Below are 22,677 nucleotides of genomic sequence, written 5' to 3'. Positions count from 1 at the left end.
GAATATAGAGTCATTGAAACTGAAACAGTGTATCCCGAATGGTGGCAACAAACAATGTACCAGGCCGGCTGTGATTTACAAACTGATAGCAATATTTTTTTGGACTACTAAGAAATGTATTGGTGAATTATATTAATCATGCATTGAACTGCATCCATCTAGTCGGCCAACAATGCCTTAGTGTATGTCATGGAACGTTGAGTCAAATAGAACCTATTTTGAAAACCTCTTATAAAGTTGTTTTTGTAGCATAAACTGGGAATTTTATATTTTTGACTGATATTATGATTGTCTGTTTGTTTCATATCTGTAAAGTAGTTAAAACGCTGTCAGTTCCACTTTAAACTTTAGGTCACTGGTTACTTTGTGTGCTAAACGTGAAATGTTTTTTGCAATGGGAAGTAATAGTTGTACATTTCGATTTGGTTGTGTTTTTGTAATCTTATGATTGGGACCTACTGGCTTATTATGTCAGAGTTTATGGATTTTGTATCCTTTAAAATCATGCTGTGTGTGACTGCTGTCTTTCCATCGGCCCTATGTGGTGGCGTAGTTGTGCCTGGAGAAGTGGGTATACTCAAATTTTGTCAAAAAGTTCCCAAATGGCCCGCCAAGCGAAGGGAATGCACCCTGTGTGAAAAGTCCTATGTTTTCCTGTTTTAATGAGTTCTCCTATAGATTTTTTTGATTTTAACTCCCAAAATCAAACTTTTTTAAAATAGAAAAAACATTGATGGTCTAAGTCTACACCAATGCTTAAACCACATCAATCTGATTGGGTGGGCCTGTCAGGGCCTGGCTCCCCAGTAGATGGGCCTCTGTCCACCCAGGCCCATCCATGTCTACGCCCCTGATGCAAACTGTGCAGGATGACAATTGCGCATCACAAATAGCCTACTAACCAACACTTCGGATTAAACTTTTTCAATATCTGGTTTGCTTACTTATTGTTGCCTTAGTTAGCATTTGCTGGTAGATATCATAAATTGAAACGTCTTTCTTACCCTACCGGCTACCGATGTCAAAACCAGTTGAGAGCTGCACGCTCTTGCTGCCTGCAGATGATATTCCGTTGAAACTAGGCTGCGTGCAGCGCGCATGTGAATATATTTTACGTGCTTTGCAATTGTGTAGGCTACTTTGTGCATGATTTCTCTATTGTACTACATAATTGATAAATCGTATACCTCCACTACACTACTTCGATACGCATCAGTAGGGATTAAGAAGTGAGTATAAGCAATGCCCACTGAAAAAAAAGTGGGGTATACGGTTTATACCTCTGCATACCCTACACTACTGGCCCTTTGTGTTTTACAAAAAGTGCACTCTCCTACATGAATGCGCTGGTATTACGGTTGCTGTCCTTTCAGAATCTCGAACCTGTCACACATTGAAGGCCTATAGGTATATCTATTACAAACATGTCTGTAATAGATATAAAGGCTCTTAAGATATTCATATTTCAAGAAAGGAGTGTATATATTTGGCCTGTCGAAGCGGTTTTATGCGCTGACTGAATGGAAGCTGGTTTTTATGAGTTTTTTTACTCCGCTGGTCTCGGTAAGAAATTACGAGTCCTCACTGTCCGAGTACAAACGTTTCCGACACCGAGACACTCAATATGTGGTCTCGAGACGGAGTACTACAACACTGGGCAAAGGCAGTAGAAACACTCACATACACTGTGTTACATTTATTTTGAAATAACTTCAATACCTACACAAATATATTTCAGTGACAATCTACTTGAATGTTGTGCTTCTCTATAAATGTCACAAAAATTAACAAGAGTTTTGAAAGGATTCCTGTTCAGCATTCTACAAAGAAAAACAGGAGTACAGCCCCCCTTCACCCGTAGTGGTATGAACTTGTATGACACCTAAACAATAGTGCCTGGCAGGTGTGTATTGTGTACACTCGAGTTGTGTAGCAAGCTAGCTCCTTGGATGTGGAAACGTTTCATACAAGCGTCGGGCGCCCACTTTACGATTGGTGATAGCTACTACCTAGACGTCAAATGCGACAGGTAAAAGGATAGCTACCTTTCCCGGTTTGCCAAATTCAACAAACAAGCATTCATTAGCTACTTCCTGTATCACATCTGGCCTGGCCAGTCTTGACCGCAGTCTAGCACAGTTAGCTAGCATTAGCAAAGTGGCTACAGGTAGCTATCTAGCTAATATGTCTACAATTAAGCGAGGATTTAAACAACGTACATTCTCTAGAATCTAGCTATCTAGATGTTTATCGTGTGTATTTTTGCATGCATTGTTTGACTACCTCGCGTAGCTAGCGAACTATTTTACGCTAGCTAACGTTAGAACTTTATTGTTGCAGTGGCTAGCAAGCTAACGTTAGTCATTTAGCTACCACAACTTAGTTTTGTTGTTCCTTTGTAATTTGCTAGCTAACTTAGTAAGGTGTGTTCATTAGTTAGTTGACTAATGTACCTAACTACTGTATTTATGCCATGAGGACTCTGGGTTGGCTAGTTAGGTGTGTGGACTTACAAACATGGTCGACAATAGCAACTTGCCTCATTAGACCACCTTGTCCTTTATTTAGGTAGCTTTTTTTTGGCCTTTCCAGCGTCAGCCACGATCGTCAAATGAAGGCAATTTAAAAGATTGCCCCAACAATCGCAACCTCAAGCCTGTCATGAGATTACCCTAACAAGAAATAGTGGGGAGAAGATGGCTGCAGAGCTCTTTCCCACCAAGAAGCTGGCCCCAGCATCCTCAACCAACACAGCTGTGCAGCAATACCAGCAGCAGAACCTGAATAACAACAACACCATTCACAGCTGCAATTGGCAAGGGCTCTATCCTACCATCCGAGAGAGGTAGGTGACCCTAGTAAGCAGTAGTTAAACTGGGATTCTGCTGCCTTTTGAGGGGAGATGATGTGAATTTTCAAATATTTAAAATGGCCAAAGAGAACCAATTTCTTGGGTCTACCAGCTCTTACATGCAGATACTGAAGTCTGAATGTGATGCCATCAACACTGTTTACTAATCATATGACTCATGCTTTCACAGGAATTCTGTCATGTTCAACAATGAGTTGATGGCAGATGTTCACTTTGTCGTTGGTCCCCCAGGAGGGACTCAGCGAGTACCTGGGCACAAGGTAACAATCCCCTTTAAACCTGTCCAACGTATGTGAGGACTTCACTTCACTGAGCAAGACAACAAAACACAACAGCTGTACAGACAGATTTATCTGTTGCATCTGCTAAATGACCAAAATGTAAAATAAAATGCAATTGGCTGACATTTCTCCACACCAGCCTCTTTATGCTAAATCCTTTTGCAAATATCTACATTTATATTACACAATGTGTAAATGTTTATTCTCTCTAACCTGTCATTCTCTCCACCTTCTGTCCATCATCCATCCTCCCACCATAACTTGCTGCTCTTCATCTTCCATGTTGTCCCCCAGTATGTGCTGGCTGTGGGGAGTTCTGTGTTCCATGCCATGTTTTACGGTGAACTGGCAGAGGACAATGAAGAGATCCGTATCCCTGATGTGGAGCCTCCCTCGTTTCTAGCCATGCTGAAGTAAGTGGCCGGCGCCTCCTGACATCTCATTAGATGCAGTCCCAGTGTTCATTGTGCATTTCAGAATGAGGACTACCTTAGAGTCATTTGAAATGTAGGCTAATTCGCCATAGGTCATAATGGTGGTATGGTATTTGCAAGTAAGCTACAAAGGAAGAATGCCTCTCCGATTGAATGATGGGACCCTCCAAGTTTTTTTCCAGATGAAAAGTTTTACTTGGCCGTATTCAGGTTAGAATGTGTTTGAATATTCAGCAATGCAATGGCATATGAAATGATAAAGTTAGCCTTCCAATCATAAATGAGAAGTCGAAGTGAGCGTGTCGAGCCCTCATCTGACTCTCCCCGCTCTGGTCTGGCAGGTACATCTACTGCGACGAGATCGACCTGTGCGCCGATACGGTCCTGGCCACGCTCTACGCTGCCAAGAAGTACATCGTGCCCCACCTGGCGCGGGCCTGCGTCAACTTCCTGGAGACGAGCCTGAGCGCCAAGAACGCTTGTGTGCTGCTCTCCCAGAGCTGCCTGTTTGAGGAGCCCGACCTGATGCAGCGCTGCTGGGAGGTGATCGATGCCCAAGCCGAGCTGGCGCTCCGCTCAGAGGGCTTCACAGACATCGACTCGGTGACCCTGGAGAGTATCCTGCGCCGCGAGACGCTCAACGCCAAGGAGATGGTGGTGTTCGAGGCGGCATTGAGCTGGGCCGAGGCCGAATGCCAGCGCCAGGACCTGACGCCCACCATTGAGAACAAACGGCTGACGCTGGGCAAGGCCATCTACCTGATCCGCATCCCCACCATGACACTGGATGACTTCGCCAATGGTGCGGCACAGTCGGGCATGCTGACGCTCAACGAGACCAATGACATCTTCCTGTGGTACACGGCAGCCAAGAAGCCTGAGCTGCTTTTTGCCAGCAAGCCACGAAAGGGCCTGGCGCCGCAGCGTTGCCACCGCTTCCAGTCGTGCGCCTACCGGAGCAACCAGTGGCGCTACCGGGGCCGCTGCGACAGCATCCAGTTCGCCGTGGACAAGCGAGTGTTCATCGCCGGCTTCGGCCTGTACGGCTCCAGCTGCGGCTCAGCCGAGTACAGCGCCAAGATTGAACTCAAGAGGCAGGGCGTGCCGCTGGGCCAGAGCCTCATCAAGTACTTTTCGGACGGCTCCAGCAGCACATTCCCAGTGTGGTTTGAATACCCTGTGCAGATCGAGCCCGACACATTCTACACGGCCAGCGTAGTGCTGGACGGCAACGAGCTCAGCTACTTTGGCCAGGAGGGCATGACTGAGGTGCAGTGTGGCAAGGTCACCTTCCAGTTCCAGTGCTCCTCGGACAGCACCAACGGGACGGGTGTGCAGGGGGGGCAAATCCCTGAGCTCATCTTTTACGCTTGAGGTGTCGAACGTGAGAGAATCGTATCCCTTCCTCTTTACTGCCACAGTAAATGCACCACTCCGGATGTTGAGAAAGCATCAGCTCTTAACTATGGGTTTAAAAGTATACCTGGTTTGGAAGAGAAAAAAACATCCAATGGTGGTTATTTAGTTCAATATTCAATTGCCTTATGAGTATGTCGGACCTAGCGTAGGACTGTATTTTGACTTAAAACTGGGTTGCAGTGACCAAATATTTTCTTATTTTAAATGAAGGATAGGCATTTGTTCAGGGTTGGTCCTAACACATTTAACACTGTTCACTCATTTGTTTTACTGTTTATGAAGCACAGTTCTCATTTAACAAGATTATTAGTATGTTGTAGGTAGCTTTTTTTGTTTTTATGTCACACATTCCTATTATTTTTCAAGTAAAACACTACAACTTGAATACAATATATTTCAACCTGTGCAAGAAACTCGACATTGATGTAGAGGAGACTTAGGGTATAATCAAATATTTTTGTACTTCGTAACTTGATAAATAGTTTAAACATTTGATGGTGCAATTTCTAAGATTTTATATTGTTAACTCATTTTGTGTTGCTAATATTGTTACCTCTCAATCTAAGTATCTCCTTGGGTTTTCTGTGAGATTAATAAACTGAGAATAGACATCAAATGGCAATGTAAACCTGTGCTGAGGTTTAAGATACTTGAGTATGTTGCCGTCTCAGTGTAGGCCCAAGTATGTATAGTTAACTTTTTCTTGCACTACTATTGGTCCTCTTTTCAAACGGGACAGCCTTTTTGTATCTTGCTTACTTGTATACACTAATTTAGGGAGATTTTTTCCCCCCTTGTTTTCTCTGAAAATCAGTATGAAGTGTTGAAGAACGAGATTCCAATGAGAATCGTGCTGTGAGTTTGACAGTGTCAATGGACCTATGAATGTGTACTGTTGCATATAAATTAGAAAATAAAATTAACCAGTTCTGTAAAATTGTGTTGTCATTTTTTTATATAAAGAAGTATTTTAAAGGGCTCCGACTGGGGCTATAGAGCAGGTTTGTATAATTTAGAGCCCCATCAAACCACCATTTACTGTTGGCAGTCCTCCAGAACATGGTTTATACAAGCGTCTCAATGTTAATTAGCATATTCTATGTTCAACTTCGTGTTCCTGATCAGGCCTCTTTTGTAGAGTGATAGTTCATAAAAGTGGGCAAGGCTTTTGTCTCAGGCCTCACACACACCAACAGTATCTTCATCACAAAGAGATAGTGTAGCGTAAGGCTGCTGCACATAGCTGCTGGTTAAGAACAGTCCATAGCTTTTCACCCAGAAACGCAGTCCTCAATAGTCCAGTTAGAAAGGCCTACATGGTCTTCTGTTTCTTTCTTGCTTGAAACTGCTCTGTTTTGTTCTTAATAGACTTGATGAGCATGGACAGTCCGGGGTCCATTTTCTTGGTGGGTTCAGCCACCGCCTGGCCACTGGCATCTGTTTCCTGTTTCTTTTCTCCCACTTCCTGTGTGGGCGGGGCCTGTGAGCTCTTGAGCGCCTCGTCCTGGTCGCGCTGGCGCTCCTCCCTACGGCGCTGCTTCTCGACCTGGATGCTCTGGGTGGCCTTGGTCTTCTTGTAGCCCGGGTCGGACGGGTCCAAGTTGTAGAGGTGGGAGGTGAACATGGCCTGGAAACGAGGGTCCTTCACGTCCACCTGTAAGTCAGAGAGAAGGGATGAGGGGGATGTTGAGATTTCATTGAAGTCTACAAAAAAGCCTTGACAGTAAAACAAATTGTGCATCGTAAGGCCACAGAAAAATGGTCCTTAATTAAAGTGAATGAACTTTGGCAAAGTTGTATGTGTACCAATTCCACCTTATTCCAGGTAATTTCACCTAAATTCCCCTATCAATAAGAGTATTCATGAAGCTTCTGATTTGAGACTTTTACGTAATCATTCATTGATGTCAATGGGAAACGATGGTCGAAAACACAAGTAAAAATACCGCCTGTTGAGTACAAGCTATTTCTTTGCCATGAAAAGAAACCAAAAGGCTGCTCCGACCTGGAAGTCGTCCTCCTCCAGGCTCGTGTTGTCCTTCTTCAGAAGCTTCTTCCTCTTCTTTTTGCTCAGGTTCTGCTCCTCTACGATCTTGTCGTAGTTGAAGTGTTTGTGCTTGGCGTCGTCCTGGTCGTCCATTAGCAGGGCCATCTCAGCCTGTGGTTTTATGGAGAAATAAAATGGGTTTTTCGCTTACTCACGAACCTTGTCAAGACATCTGTTCACAAAATGTAATGTGTAGCATTCAGAATACCAGTAACAGTATTAAGTCCATTGCATTAGTGTATACGAGTGCTTCAACTCCACATGTCACTGACACCTACCTTTTGTTTTTCCAACTCCTCCTCCTCTTCAGGTGTCCTCTCCTCCTCCACCTTTCTGTTTTTCTTGCTCTTTGCTTTCTTTTTCAGATCTGGCAGATTAGGAAAAAAACAAGTCATGGCCAAATCATGCATAAAAGGATATTGTGATACATTTTACCGGTGCACTCGAGTAAATGTGGCAACTGATTGAGTATGATTCACGACGCGACTCACCCATAGAACCAAGCTCTTCAGCAAAGAACGGGTCATCAAAGTCAACGTCTGGAGGAAGCTCATCGTCACTGAGGTCCGAATCATCTGATTCCTGAAGGAAATAAAAGTCTGTCACTCTCCAATACAGTGTGTGAGAGACATTTAACAACAATCTTTAATCTAGTGATCTCACCTGCTTTCCTTTGGTCTTCTTCTGCTTTTTCTTGTCCTTCTTCTTCTCAATGAACTCTTCCCAGGGTGTCAGCTTGTCCTTTCCTTCTAGCTTCTTCTTCACCAACTGTTCAGTTGTCTCCTTCAGTCCTGAGGTGATGAATATGTGAGTAATTATGAGGCTGCTTAGTGGTTGGTTGTTCCAACTAAATGCAATTTGTACTGACAAGAGTCAAAGTCACACTGTCTGACATAAGGAAAAAGTAGTTCTGACATATGGGGAAAAGTCGCTCTGTCTAACATGTGGGCAAAAGTCGCACTGACATAATGAAAAGTCGCACTATTGACAATGAAAAGTCTGTCTGACACAGGGAAAAATATTTTTGGGGCCCTACCTGGCACCCATGTGATCTCCATCTCCACGCCCTTGTCGTCCTTCTTCTTGTCTTTCTCCTGGATGCTCTTCAGCATCTCTCTGTATTTCTCTATCTGCTTGCCACTGCTCTGCTTCCCTTTCCTGGCCTTCTTCTCCACCTCCTTGCTGGCCTCTTCTGGCTGTTTAACTAGGTGACCAAAGGGGAAATAAAAGTCAATGCAACAAACATATGCAATACACATTAAAATAAGTGAAATAACATCTCTCCAGTAATAGTGATTTGTCCCCGGTGGCAATAATCTACCAGCACAATGAATAATAACCTTAAAGGTTTTGTCCTTCAAGTATACAGGTTTGAAAGGCATTTTATAAAACAAATCAAAATCAAATCACTTCAAGTGTTGTTTTCTTCTTACCCTCTGGAAGATCCTCTTCCTTCTCCATCTCCACTCCATCCTCATCATCATCTTCGCTGGAGGAGGCCAGGTAGGCGTTGAAATCCATCTGCAGCAGCTCGTCCTTGTTGAACTTCCTGTTCATGGCAGTGACACGCTCGTGGTCCGTCTCGTCCCAGGTCAACTCCACCTTGGGTGAAAAACACACAATAAGTCAGAAATGTAAACAAACACAAACTGAAATATAACTAAAGAAGATGATAGGACTAGGGGAAAATAAAAATATACGAGATGCAAAAATTCAGCAAAAAATATAAAAATCTACTCATTTCAATCTGAACAATTCATACTTATTTATTCTGAACAAAAATATAAACGCAACATGTGTTGGTCCCATGTTTCATGAGCTGAAATAAAAGATAACAGAAATGTTCCTTACGCACAAAAAGCTTATTTCCCTAACATTTTAGGCACAAGTTTGTTTACATCCCTGTTAGCGAGCATTTCTACTTTGCCAAGATAATCCAGCAACCTGACAGGTGTGACATACAGTGAGGGAAAAAAGTATTTGATCCCCTGCTGATTTTGTACGTTTGCCCACTGACAAAGAAATGATTAGTCTATAATTTTAATGGTAGGTTTATTTGAACAGTGAGAGACAGAATAACAACAAAAAAATCCAGAAAAACGCATGTCAAAAATGTTATAAATTGATTTGCATTTTAATGAGGGAAATAAGTATTTGACCCCCTCTCAATCAGAAAGATTTCTGGCTCCCAGATGTCTTTTATACAGGTAACGAGCTGAGATTAGGAGCACACTCTTAAAGGGAGTGCTCCTAATCTCAGCTTGTTACCTGTATAAAAGACACCTGTCCACAGAAGCAATCAGTCAATCAGATTCCAAACTCTCCACCATGGCCAAGACCAAAGAGCTCTCCAAGGATGTCAGGGACAAGATTGTAGACCTACACACGGCTGGAATGGGCTACAAGACCATCGCCAAGCAGCTTGGTGAGAAGGTGACAACAGTTGGTGCGATTATTTGCAAATGGAAGAAACACAAAATAACTGTCAATCTCCCTCGGCCTGGGGCTCATGAGAACGGTGAGGAACCATCCCAGAACTACACGGGAGGATCTTGTCAATGATCTCAAGGCAGCTGGGACCATAGTCACCAAGAAAACAATTGGTAACACACTACGCTGTGAAGGACTGAAATCCTGCGGCGCCCGCAAGGTCCCCCTGCTCAAGAAAGCACGTATACAGGCCCGTCTGAAGTTTGCCAATGAACATCTGAATGATTCAGAGGAGAACTGGGTGAACGTTTTGTGATCAGATGAGACCAAAATTGAGCTCTTTGGCATCAACTCAATTCGCCGTGTTTGGAGGAGGAGGAATGCTGCCTATGACCCCAAGAACACCATCCCCACCGTCAAACATGGAGGTGGAAGCATTATGCTTTGGGGGTGTTTTTCTGCTAAGGGGACAGGACAACTTCACCGCATCAAAGTGACGATGGACCGGGGGCCATGTACCGTCAAATCTTGGGTGAGAAACTCCTTCCCTCATCCAGGGCATTGAAAATGGGTCGTGGATGGGTATTCCAGCATGACAATGACCCAAAACCCACGGCCAAGGCAACAAAGGAGTGGCTCAAGAAGAAGCACATTAAGGTCCTGGAGTGGCCTAGCAAGTCTCCAGACCTTAATCCCATAGAAAATCTGTGGAGGGAGCTGAAGGTTCGAGTTGCCAAAAGTCAGCCTCGAAACCTTAATGACTTGGAGAAGATCTGCAAAGAGGAGTGGAACAAAATCCCTCCTGAGATGTGTGCAAACCTGGTGGCCAACTACAAGAAACGTCTGACCTCTGTGATTGCCAACAAGGGTTTTGCCACCAAGTACTAAGTCATGTTTTGCAGAGGGGTCAAATACTTATTTCCCTCATTAAAATGCAAATCAATTCATAACATTTTTGACATGCGTTTTTCTGGATTTTTTTGTTGTTATTCTGTCTCTCACTGTTCAAATACACCTACCATTAAAATTATAGACTGATAATTTCTTTGTCAGTGGGCAAACGTACAAAATCAGCAGGGGATCAAATACTTTTTTCCCTCACTGTATGAAGCTGAATAAACAGCATGATCATTACACAGGTGCACCTTGTGCTGGGGACAATAAAAAGGCCACTCTAAAAATGTGCAATTTTGTCAGACAAGGTTTGTCTCAAGTTGAGGGAGCGTGCAATTGGCATGCTGACTGCAGGAATGTCCACCAGAGCTGTTGCCAGATAAATTAATCTTTATTTCTCTACCATAAGCCGTTTTTGAGAATTTGGCAGTACGTCCAACCGGCCTCACAACCGCAGACCATGTCTAACCATGCCAGCCCAGGACCTTCACATCCGGCTTCTTCACCTGCAGGATCATCTGAGAACAGCCAAACTGTGGGCTTGCACAACCGATTAATTTCTGCACAAACTGTCAGAAACCTTCTCAGGGAAGCTCATCCGTGCTCGTCATCCACACCAGGGTCTTGACCTGACTGCAGTTCGGCGTCGTAACCGACTTCAGTGGGCAAATTCTCACCTTCGATGGACACTGGCACACTGGAGAAGTGTGTTCACGGATGAATCCCGGTTTCAACTGTACCGGGCAAATGGCAGACAGCGTATATGGCGTCTTGTGGGCGAGCGGTTTACTGATGTCAACGTTGTGAACAGAGTGCCCCATGGTGGCAGTGGGGCTATGGTATGGGCAGGCATAAGCTATAGACAATGAACACAATTGCATTTTATCAATGGCAATTAGAATACACAGAGATATCGTGACGAGATCCTGAGGCCCGTTGTCGTGCCATTCATCCGCCGCCATCACCTCATGTTTCAGCATGATAATGCACGGCCCCATGTCGCAAGGATCTGTACACAATTCCTGGAAGCTGAAAATCTCCCAGTTCATCCATGGCCTGCATACTCACCAGACATGTCACCTACTGAGCATGTTTGGGATGCTTTGGATCGACGTGTACGACAGTGTGTTCCAGTTCCCGCCAATATCCAGCAACTTCACACAGCCATTGAAGAGGAGTGGGACAACATTCCACAGGCCACAATCAACAGCCTGATTAACTCTATGCAAAGGAGATATGTCACGCTGCATGAGGCAAATGAGGGTCACACCAGATACTGACTGGTTTTCTGATCCACGTCCCCACTTTTTTTTTTTAAGGTATCTGTGACCAACAGATGCATATCTGTATTCCCAGTCATGTGAAATCCATAGATTAGGGCCTAATTTATTTATTTCAATTGACTGATTTTCTTATATGATCTGTAACATCTTTGAAATTGTTGCATGTTGTGTTTATAGTTTTGTTCAGTGTACTTAGGGACCATCGCTCCACAGGTGGTAAGCCTGGGACCGACCATGAAAGAGTTAATGCTACGACCATAAGAGTTTATTAGACGGAGTGTGCCTAACCTTTGATGTGGCTGCTGCTGTGGAGGTGAAGAGCTTGGGGGTGTAGGCAGAGAGGTCCACGTCTGTGGCCAAGTCTTTTGGCTCCTCGTCAAACGTCACATCATCAGGGACAAACCTGTTCCCACGGAAGGGACGAGGGACCACCACAACAGTTAGCATGGGAGTATAGCGCCATCCTAATGTTTAGAAGGAACCAGCAGCACAGATAATGGTATCGTGCTAATAAGTAGTTAGCATGTGCAAGTGCAATACCTCGATGTACGATGATATACTGGTAATATACACTGCTCAAAAAAAATAAAGGGAACACTAAAATAACACATCCTAGATCTGAATGAATGAAATAATCTTATTAAATACTTTTTTCTTTACATAGTTTAATGTGCTGACAACAAAATCACACAAAAATTATCAATGGAAATCAAATGTATCAACCCATGGAGCTCTGGATTTGGAGTCACCCTCAAAATGAAAGTGGAAAACCACACTACAGGCTGATCCAACTTTGATGTAATGTCCTTAAAACAAGTCAAAATGAGGCTCAGTATTGTGTGTGGCCTCCACGTGCCTATATGACCTCCCTACAATGCCTGGGCATGCTCCTGATGAGGTGGCGGATGGTCTCCTGAGGGATCTCCTCCCAGACCTGGACTAAAGCATCCGCCAACTCCTGGACAGTCTGTGGTGCAACGTGGCGTTGGTGGATGGAGCGAGACATGATGTCCCAGATGTGCTCAATTGGATTCAGGGGAACGGGCGGGCGGGCCAGTCCATACCATCAATGCCTTCCTCTTGCAGGAACTGCTGACACACTCCAGCCACATGAGGTCTAGCATTGTCTTGCATTAGGAGGAACCCAGGGCCAACCGCACCAGCATATGGTCTCACAAGGGGTCTGAGGATCTCATCTCGGTACCTAATGGCAGTCAGGCTACCTCTGGCGAACACATGGAGGGCTGTGCGGCCCCCCAAAGAAATGCCACCCCACACCATGACTGACCCACCGCCAAACCGGTCATGCTGGAGGATGTTGCAGGCAGCAGAACGTTCTCCACGGCGTCTCCAGACTCTGTCACGTCTGTCACATGTGCTCAGTGTGAACCTGCTTTCATCTGTGAAGAGCACAGGGCGCCAGTGGCGAATTTGCCAATCTTGGTGTTCCCTGGCAAATGCCAAACGTCCTGCACGGTGTTGGGCTGTAAGCACAACCCCCACCTGTGGACGTCGGGCCCTCATACCACCCTCATGGAGTCTGTTTCTGACCGTTTGAGCAGACACATGCACATTTGTGGCCTGCTGGAGGTCATTTTGCAGGGCTCTGGCAGTGCTCCTCCTGCTCCTCCTTGCACAAAGGCGGAGGTAGCAGTCCTGCTGCTGGGTTGTTGCCCTCCTAAGGCCTCCTCCACATCTCCTGATGTACTGGTCTGTCTCCTGGTAGCGCCTCCATGCTCTGGACACTACGCTGACAGACACAGCAAACCTTCTTGCCACAGCTTGCATTGATGTGCCATCCTGGATGAGCTGCACTACCTGAGCCACTTGTGTGGGTTGTAGACTCCGTCTCATGCTACCACTAGAGTGAAAGCACCGCCAGCATTCAAAAGTGACCAAAACATCAGCCAGGAAGCATAGGAACTGAGAAGTGGTCTGTGCAGGTGGTCTCTGTCACCACCTGCAAAACCAGTCCTTTATTGGGGGTGTCTTGCTAATTGCCTATAATTTCCACCTGTTGTCTATTCCATTTGCACAACAGCATGTGAAATGTATTGTCAATCAGTGTTGCTTCCTAAGTGGACAGTTTGATTTCACAGAAGTGTGATTGACTTGGAGTTACATTGTGTTCTTTAAGTGTTCCCTTTATTTTTTTGAGCAGTGTATTAGGCAAGGATGAGATTCATCACTATGTAAGCAATTATGTTATTCTATGTATTGATAATATAGTGTACCACCACCTCTCTTTTGAGGACAGCTTCATTACCATGCTTTACGTTATCAAGTTATAGAGTACATTCTATTAGACTTTAATTGAACACATTTTCCTCCAGTGTACACTTTCGTATAAATGAGTGTCTGTCTATTCCCTCACCGAAGGTCCAGGATGGAGCAGCTGCTCTCGTACTCAAAGCCGTCACACTCCTGGTAGATTTTAGCGGCTGTGTCGAGCGAGTCGCACTCCACCACCGCATAGTAGTACTTTAGCCGCTTGAACTGGTAGTCCCGCATCTTCTCTCTGTAAATCCTGCAATACACACACACACATAAATGAATAACAATTAACTTTTCATAGAAACTATTTCACTGCCTATCTTTGATCTGTTAGGACCACTACATTTCATCTCCGGTTAATTTTTGGTAGAATAATACAGAGATGATAGGGATGTGTGAATGGGGTAGCTAGATCATACTTCTCCTCCTCTGTGTCTTTGTCCGGATCCTCCGGCAGGGCCATCAGCTCCAGGGGACCCTGGGTCTGTTCCTGCTGAATCCGCTCCTTCCCAAACTCTGAGGGGTAGATCTAAACAAACACACAGTGTTAAACATACATAACATTTGTGACTTGGTCTGGTGAAGCAGTGTCACATCCATCGTAATTGAGTGACAGCCAGAAGGCAAATTAATGGAGCCTTACCTTCACAGAGAGCACAACCCCTCCTTTAGGCTTGAAGGAGTTAAACAGAGCCAGCAGGTCCTTGGCTTTCATCCGGTCCCAATCCATGTTACACACGGCCAGCCTTTGGGTTACCTGTTGTAGTAAAAAACGACAACATTGGAACATGCAATTTCTTATGTCATTTTAGATGACGAAAGGAAATGAGTAGAGGAAGTCCCTCTGGACAATTGAGACACAGCCTTAGACCTCCTTACCTCCTCGCTCCGCGGCGCATCCTTGCACAGCTCGCCCCAGTCGTGCTGGATCTCCTCCTCCTCGCGTTTCAAGACGGTCTCCACGTCATCATCGCTGTCCTCGTCCGAGCTGGTCTCCACATTGCCTTTCCCCCTGGCCAGATCTGGCCCGCTGCCGTCACTGTCCTCGTCTGACTCTGAACTGGACTCGTCCTCTGAGCCGCTCTCCACGTCACTCTCCACATCTGCTTCCTCATCTTCATCCACGTCATCATCTTCCTCATCCTCACTGCCGTCTGAAATGCTGGCCGCCAGGTCCACATAGTCCTCATCCCCCTCAACGCGAGGCACCTTGTCATCTTCCTCTCCTGTAAAAACAGCATGTATTGATTGCAGCAACAAACTTCAATACAATGCATGGATTGTATGAGCATATACTGTATGTAAAAATAAGGTGTTTCTGGATTATTATTTTTTTGCAACAATTTCTAAAAACCTGTTTTCGCTATGTCATTATGGGGAATTTGATGAGGATTTTTATTTATTTAATCAATTTTAGAATAAGGCTGTAACGTAACAAAATGTGGAAAAGGGGAAGGGGTCTGAATACTTTCTGAATGCACTGTATAAAGTCTCCACTTGGCCGCAGCAGCAGCTTTGCTAGGACTGAGCAAGCGGGTCAAAGGAAAACCATCATCATCTCTAGGGCTATATCTTTATGCATGTCTTCAATCCAACTCATCGCCCAATGTTTAATGCATTTTCTGTACTGACCATGCACACTCAAAGGACTTTACACACTCACACTCCAACACACACACTTCATTTGCTCACAAATAACACGTACACACATTCATACTGACTCTACACTCTACATGCACACACACTCACATACAATCATCATATATACGCTGCTGCTACTCTGTTCATCATATATCCTGATGCCTAGTCACCTTATACCTATACATAGACCCTTTTCCAGTACATGACACACTGGCATCACGCAGAGATGCACGCGACTCTTGGCGGCAGTTAGAAAGCCATCACTATCTGCGCCCATTCAACATAGCTTAGACTTAAATTTGTATTACTTCTAAACAAAATCACTTTTTTGGGTTCTCATACGCTTACAATGATGTTTTGATTCTTGCTTGAAGTCACTAAGATTATATTTTGGTTGTGATCTTTGCAAAATAACTATTTTGGTTGCCGCAGTTGTTAACTAGAATGCTAACGCTCATTGATATAGGCTGTAGCAACAGCTAGCCAAATATACATTTTACTGGTTGAAGTTGAAGTGTTTAAGTATAATGCAGCTGATTTGCGATGATGATACAAACATTATATTAAGCAGGACGTTCATACGAGCCTTAAAATCCCATTATAATCCTAAAGTAGTGTGAAATGCACTCATAAGCAACATGTAAATAGAGGCTTTTTTTGGCTGGCGTTCTATAAGAACTCGCCTTGTTCTGCCACCAACTTGCGCGCATTGCCCTCGTGCGGCAATGTTTGTAAACACAGAAAGGGGTCTATATCTACCCCTGCACATTGTAAATATGGTATTGGCACTGACCCTGTATACAGCCTACTTACTTTCTCGTATTCTTCTAATTTCTATTTCTCGTGTGTTTTTGTTCTACTTTACTTTATAGGACTACTGATACTGATTACTGCATTGCTGGGAAAGAGCTTTCAAGAAATGCATTTCACTGTACTTGTGCACGTGACAATAAAACTTGAAACATCTGCTTTTAACGCATTTGCTTTAGCAGCGGCCCTGAGGTGTAATGCATGTTAGGTCCCCTCTTCTCTTTACCCTCCTCACACAGTCTGACTCCTCTGATAGGCTGGTCTCCTTTAGGTCCACTCTTTATGGACTGTGAAGCCTTCTCTTTCTTCAGAGGCTTTTTAGGCTCATCCACTACCTTCTCCTCTCCCTTCCCAGAGTCCAACTTTGCTTTTGTCTTCTTCTTTTTCTTCTTCTCCTCTTTGTCCTTTCCATCCTCCTTTTCCTCCTCCGAGTCAGAGAGATTGTAGAAACGTTTCAGGTCCTCGGAGGTTGTGTGGTTGACAGGTCGGCCGCGTTTGTCGACCGTGTACTTGAGCTTGAAGCGATCGTCGTGGAACATGGACTGGAAGCGCTTGTCAATCTTGATTTTGTGCTCTTTCTCTGGCATTTCCCAGAAGCGTGGGTCCTTTTTCACTTTCTGGAAGCGGTCATCGCCGCTTTGGCTCTTTTTGGAAGCCATGATGGCTAAGTCGTCGGAGGAGTACCTGTAAAGAGGTCAGACAGTTTGTCAATGGAAGTGAATTGGTAACATGGAAGGTAACGTTGCACAAGATAAAGAAAGAAAACAAGATTAGTTATTATCCTTTCTACATACACACTACTCTCTTACTTACTAATACTATCATACTTGTCATAACAACCAAGAACAGCCTACCTCACATGTAAGCTTATTAGAGCAATTATTGTGCTCAGTACTCAATTCTGATTATGCAGATCTATTGGTGTCCAAACTGAACTGAATAGAAGTATTCAATACTGCAGATCAGAAGCTAGTAATGCAGCCTACTGCTATTTACATTTACATTTACGTCATTTAGCAGACGCTCTTATCCAGAGCGACTTACAAATAGGTGCATTCACCTTATAGCCAGTGGGATAACCACTTTACAATGTTTTTTTTTTTGGGGGGGTAGAAGGATTACTTTATCCTATCCCAGGTATTCCTTAAAGAGGTGGGGTTTCAAATGTCTCTTGGGGTGCCAGAGCAGCGAACAGTTTTGACTGGGCTGAGCGGGAACTATGCTTCCGCAGAGGTAGGGGAGCCAGCAGGCCAGAGGTGGATGAACGCAGTGCCCTCGTTTGGGTGTAGGGACTGATCAGAGCCTGAAGGTACGGAGGTGCCGTTCCCCTCACAGCTCCGTAGGCAAGCACCATGGACTTGTAGCAGATGCGAGCTTCAACTGGAAGCCAGTGGAGTGTGCGGAGGAGCGGGGTGACGTGAGAGAACTTGGGAAGGTTGAACACCAGACGGGCTGCGGCATTCTGGATGACTTGTAGGGGTTTAATGGCACAGGCAGGGAGCCCAGCCAACAGCGAGTTGCAGTAATCCAGACGGGAGATGACAAGTGCCTGGATTAGGACCTGTGCCGCTTCCTGTGTAAGGCAGGGTCGTACTCTCCGAATGTTGTAGAGCATGAACCTACAGGATCGGGTCACCGCCTTGATGTTAGCGGAGAACGACAGGGTGTTGTCCAGGGTCACGCCAAGGCTCTTCGCACTCTGGGAGGAGGACACGGAGTTGTCAACCGTGATGGCGAGATCATGGAACGGGCAGTCCTTCCCCGGGAGGAAGAGCAGCTCCGTCTTGCCGAGGTTCAGCTTGAGGTGGTGATCCGTCATCCATACTGATATGTCTGCCAGACATGCAGAGATGCGATTCGCCACCTGGTTATCAGAAGGGGGAAAGGAGAAGATTAGTTGTGTGTCGTCAGCGTAGCAATGATAGGAGAGGCCATGTGAGGATATGACAGAGCCAAGTGACTTGGTGTATAGCGAGAATAGGAGAGGGCCTAGAACTGAGCCCTGGGGGACACCAGTGGTGAGAGCACGTGGTGCGGAGACAGCTTCTCGCCACGCCACTTGGTAGGAGCGACCGGTCAGGTAGGACGCAATTCAAGAGTGAGCCGCGCCGGAGATGCCCAGCTCGGAGAGGGTGGAGAGGAGGATCTGATGGTTCACAGTATCAAAGGCAGCAGACAGGTCTAGAAGGACAAGAGCAGAGGAGAGAGAGTTAGCTTTAGCAGTGTGGAGAGCCTCTGTGACACAGAGAAGAGCAGTCTCAGTTGAATGACCAGTCTTGAAACCTGACTGGTTTGGATCAAGAAGGTCATTCTGAGAGAGATAGCAAGAGAGTTGGCTAAAGACGGCACGCTCAATAGTTTTGGAGAGAAAAGAAAGAAGGGATACTGGTCTGTAGTTGTTGACATCAGAGGGATCGAGTGTTGGTTTTTTGAGAAGGGGTGCAACTCTCGCTCTCTTGAAGACGGAAGGGACATAGCCAGCGGTCAAGGATGAGTTGATCAGCGAGGTGAGGTAAGGGAGAAGGTCACCGGAGATGGTCTGGAGAAGAGAGGATAGGGTCAAGCGAGCAGGTTGTTGGGCGGCCTGCCGTCACAAGTCGCAAGATTTTATCTGGAGAGAGAGGGGAGAAAGAAGTCAAAGCATAGGGTAGGGCAGTGTGAGCAGGACCAGCAGTGTCATTTGACTTAACAAACGAGGATCGGATGTCGTCAACCTTCTTTTCAAAATGGTTGACGAAGTCATCCACAGAGAGGGAGGAGGGGGGGATTCAGCAGGGAGGAGAATGTGGCAAAGAGCTTCCTAGGGTTAGAGGCAGATGCTTGGAATTTAGAGTGGTAGAAAGTGGCCTTAGCAGCAGAAACAGATGAAGAAAATGTAGAGAGGAGGGAGTGAAAAGATGCCAGGTCTGCAGGGAGTCTAGTTTTCTTCCATTTCCGCTCAGCTGCCCTGAGCTCTGTTCTGTGAGCTCGCAATGAGTCATCAAGCCACGGAGCTGGAGGGGAGGACCGAGCCTGCCGGGAGGATAGGGGACATAAAGAGTCAAAGGATGCAGAAAGGGAGGAGAGGAGGGTTGAGGAGGCAGAATCAGGAGATTGGAGGGAGAAGGATTGAGCAGAGGGAAGAGATGATAGGATGGAAGAGGAGAGAGAGCGAAGGTTGCGACGGCGCATTACCATCTGTGTAGGGGCAGAGTGAGTAGTGTTGGAGGAGAGGGAGAGAGAAAAGGATACAAAGTAGTGGTCGGAGACTTGGAGGGGAGTTGCAGTGAGATTAGTAGAAGAACAGCATCTAGTAAAGATGAGGTCAAGCGTATTGCCTGCCTTGTGAGTAGGGGGGGACGGTGAGAGGGTGAGGTCAAAAGAGGAGAGGAGTGGAAAGAAGGAGGCAGAGAGAAATTAGTCAAATGTAGACGTAGGGAGGTTGAAATCCCCCAGAACTGTGAGGGGTGAGCCATCCTCAGGAAAGGAACTTATCAAGGCGTCAAGCTCATTGATGAACTCTCCAAGGGAACCTGGAGGGCGATAGATGACAAGGATATTAAGCTTAAATGGGCTAGTGACTGTGACAGCATGGAATTCAAATGAGGAGATAGACAGATGGGTCAGGGGAAAAATTGAGAATGTCCACTTGGGAGAGATGAGGATTCCTGTGCCACCACCCCGCTGACCAGATGCTCTCGGGGTATGCGAGAACACATGGTCAGACGAGGAGAGAGCAGCAGGAGTAGCAGTGTTTTCAGTGGTAATCCATGTTTCCGTCAGCGCCAAGAAGTCGAGGGACTGGAGGGTAGCATAGGCTGGGATGAAGTCTGCCTTGTTGGCAGCAGAACGGCAGTTCCAGAGGCTGCCTGAGACCTGGAACTCCACGTGGGTCGTGCGTGCAGGGACCACCAGGTTAGAGAGCAAAAGTTTGAACATCTCTAGCTAGCTACTCTAACTACAGTAAGAGATGGTAGATTTTCTCCAGTCTATTGATAGCCACCAAGAAAGATGTTAAAGTAACTAGTTAGGGGCAATTCCACGATAACGGAATTATGCTTTTGGTGTATACAACTATGCACAATGACTACTTTGAACAATTTACACAGTAAAAAAAAAACATTTACTGGAAAAATTATGCAGATGAAAAGTTCGGTAACAGAATTACAGTAAAATCTCCCTCTGTTTTATTCTGTTACCAAACTTTGTATCTGCACAGTTGTTCTTGTAAATGTGTTTTTGTAATATGTTCAGTGGAATTTATTAAAAGTAGTAATTGTGAATAGAGTTTGATGGTTTGTTAAACTTTTAAATCAATAGTTTTTGTTTGGTATACATTTTGAAGTGAAAAATGAATACCAATTCCGTTACCATGGAATTGCCCCTAGGTCACTGTTAAACTCAAGCCACAGAGGGCTGAGCATATGCAGGTTTTTGCACCTCCATTGTACTTGATTGATGAATTAAGGTAATTGATTAGTAAAGAACATTAGCAAAAACCCTCAGACCCTAGATTACATGAGTTTATTAGTCACATGCACAGGGTCGCAGATGTAATTGCAGGGTACAGTGAAATTCTTAAGCTCCGAGCTCCAACAGTGCATTGCAAAAAGAGAAGAGAATGAAACAATAAAAATAATAAATACATATTTACAACTTTAACAATAATAGGCCCTCCATAGAATTAGTTTGACACCCCCATAGAGACAGATAGAGGACCCATCTTTGTATCTGTGCCATTATATAGCGTGTTCACCCATAAAATGATTAATTCAATCAAAGTCCATTCAATAGAACAGTCTGTCAGAAAAACTGTCCAAACCCCATGTCTCTACCATATATGGTTCAAAAGTTACTGATGATTTATTCTGAATTGAGCATGTTTAGAGTGAATGGAATGTCATCACAGGCATGATCAAAAAGTGGTCACTGCTCAATACAACTCTGTGGTGCTGCACCACGGCAAAACGGCGCTATCTTCGAACATCAACTGACGAGCTAGCTATTGGCTGCAGGTTCGTGAGTGAAAACATGGGCTTTTTATAAATTAAATCTGCTGAATACAAAACTAAATAGGGACTAAATATATATTTATTTACAAAGCTAAAAGACTGAATTTCAATATCCACCCTCCGCAAAGACAATCTATTCCTGTTTTCATTGTGTATTTTTGAGTCGTTCCTTTTAAATCATCATAGAAACGGCCCCTCAACATAGATTGACCATGGTTATAGGCAATGAAAGCCAACTATCTGGAGTAGAAAATGACAAAGGTATCAAGTTTATTTTGATTTGTCCAACCAGCGGAAACACCTCCAAATAGTACCACCTCACAACACCAAATATGGAAGAGATACAACCAAGAGCGACGCAGTCTAAACCAGCAACGGTCACAGCAAATTAACGTTCTTATTTAATCAACACTGTCAAGTATATTAAGGTTATAATATTGTAGAGAACAATCTAATGATTAATTCTATGTAATTTATAATGACATAGAAAAACCACGTTTTGACAATTTCGTTGCACCCTCTTGAATTGCCCCGTTTTTCTCTACATTGTACAGCAGCAAGTGAACGCCCTACATTATAGCATCTGTGACAGCATTGGCAGCGCCATTGAGGCCATCTCCTTTAAAGTAGTCAATTTTCTTCTTCACAATTGGCTGATCCCTTCTGTTGACCCGGTTGGACATTACTCGAACCGGATCATCTGGAGGGATCAGCCAATGAAGTTGGAAGTCCCACCCAGTTGACTACATTAAAATGGTGGAAGCCCTCAATGGCGCTTCCCATGGTAAAAATGAGCTTTTGGCCACCAGAGGCCTCTATCATTCTCTATGGGCACCCGAGCTAGGTAGTTAGCTAGCTAGCTAGGTAAACTCAGAATGACATAAACTAATTCCTACTCTCTATTAATCCTAGTAGGTACACTGCACCACAGTGCAATACCCTGGGTACATACTATTCTAACAAGTGAGTTTTTTTATTGCATGGATTAGCAAGCAAGCTAACACACTTGACACATAAATCAGACACACGAGACAGACATGTAAACAACATTTGAGGAGGGCCATTCCAAGAGCTGCAGTTAGCATAAAGAACACAATTCAAAGTGTAAACTGATAAATATTTGGCACAGATAAAGAGGAATGCAAAAGTATTTTGGTGAATAGGGACTTACCAAAACAACTGCTCCAGTGAAATTGTACCGGTATCCACGTGTTCTCCCAACATGCACCACTTTCGTGACCTTTTTCTTGTCCCACCCCTTTTCGCATACGGCAAGCCAGGCAGTACAAAACCACAGTTCA

At 44.8% G+C, this 22,677-nt stretch overlaps 2 protein-coding genes across 4 annotated transcripts; one reads left to right on the top strand and one right to left on the bottom strand.

Annotated features, from left to right (window-relative positions):
* The first annotated feature begins 1,864 nt into the window (after positions 1-1,864).
* On the top strand, positions 1,865-5,943 carry LOC123483064 (BTB/POZ domain-containing protein 3-like). 3 transcript variants are annotated; one of them, XM_045212499.1, is made up of 5 exons: positions 1,865-2,029; positions 2,593-2,845; positions 3,042-3,132; positions 3,448-3,566; positions 3,929-5,943. In XM_045212499.1, exons 2-5 carry the CDS (start codon positions 2,697-2,699, stop codon positions 4,959-4,961), a joined length of 1,392 nt encoding a protein of 463 aa, XP_045068434.1. In that variant the 5' UTR covers positions 1,865-2,029; positions 2,593-2,696; the 3' UTR covers positions 4,962-5,943. The 3 variants fall into 3 exon arrangements, with proteins under 3 accessions (XP_045068434.1, XP_045068433.1, XP_045068435.1); XM_045212498.1 differs by having other exon boundaries at positions 2,569-2,845; XM_045212500.1 differs by lacking the exon at positions 1,865-2,029 and adding an exon at positions 2,043-2,167.
* Positions 5,939-22,642, bottom strand: LOC121572401 (ESF1 homolog). Its single transcript, XM_045212497.1, has 14 exons — positions 22,548-22,642; positions 16,612-17,069; positions 14,814-15,160; positions 14,578-14,691; positions 14,354-14,463; positions 14,035-14,187; positions 11,949-12,063; positions 8,487-8,655; positions 8,090-8,257; positions 7,717-7,844; positions 7,545-7,635; positions 7,332-7,420; positions 7,012-7,164; positions 5,939-6,660 (listed from the first exon to the last, which is right to left on the bottom strand). Exons 1-14 carry the CDS (start codon positions 22,598-22,600, stop codon positions 6,319-6,321), a joined length of 2,490 nt encoding a protein of 829 aa, XP_045068432.1. The 5' UTR covers positions 22,601-22,642; the 3' UTR covers positions 5,939-6,318.
* Between the last annotated feature and the right edge of the window lie 35 nt (positions 22,643-22,677).

This window comes from Coregonus clupeaformis, unplaced genomic scaffold, assembly GCF_020615455.1.
Source record: "Coregonus clupeaformis isolate EN_2021a unplaced genomic scaffold, ASM2061545v1 scaf0018, whole genome shotgun sequence".
In the NCBI taxonomy this organism is placed as follows: Eukaryota; Metazoa; Chordata; class Actinopteri; order Salmoniformes; family Salmonidae; genus Coregonus; species Coregonus clupeaformis.
This window is presented reverse-complemented; position numbering and strand designations above follow the sequence as displayed.

Bases quoted from the DNA above. Each gene is read 5' to 3' on its own strand.
- LOC123483064 (XM_045212499.1), top strand. From the start codon at position 2,697: ATGGCTGCAGAGCTCTTTCCCACCAAGAAGCTGGCCCCAGCATCCTCA. The intron at 2,846-3,041 runs GTAGGTGACCCT...ATGCTTTCACAG, and splicing joins TATCCTACCATCCGAGAGAG to GAATTCTGTCATGTTCAACA. The intron at 3,567-3,928 runs GTAAGTGGCCGG...CTGGTCTGGCAG, and splicing joins TCGTTTCTAGCCATGCTGAA to GTACATCTACTGCGACGAGA.
- LOC121572401 (XM_045212497.1), bottom strand. From the start codon at position 22,600: ATGTTGGGAGAACACGTGGATACCGGTACAATTTCACTGGAGCAGTTG. The intron at 14,692-14,813 runs GTAAGGAGGTCT...TTACTACAACAG, and splicing joins ATGCGCCGCGGAGCGAGGAG to GTAACCCAAAGGCTGGCCGT. The intron at 7,165-7,331 runs GTAGGTGTCAGT...ATAAAACCACAG, and splicing joins AGGAGTTGGAAAAACAAAAG to GCTGAGATGGCCCTGCTAAT.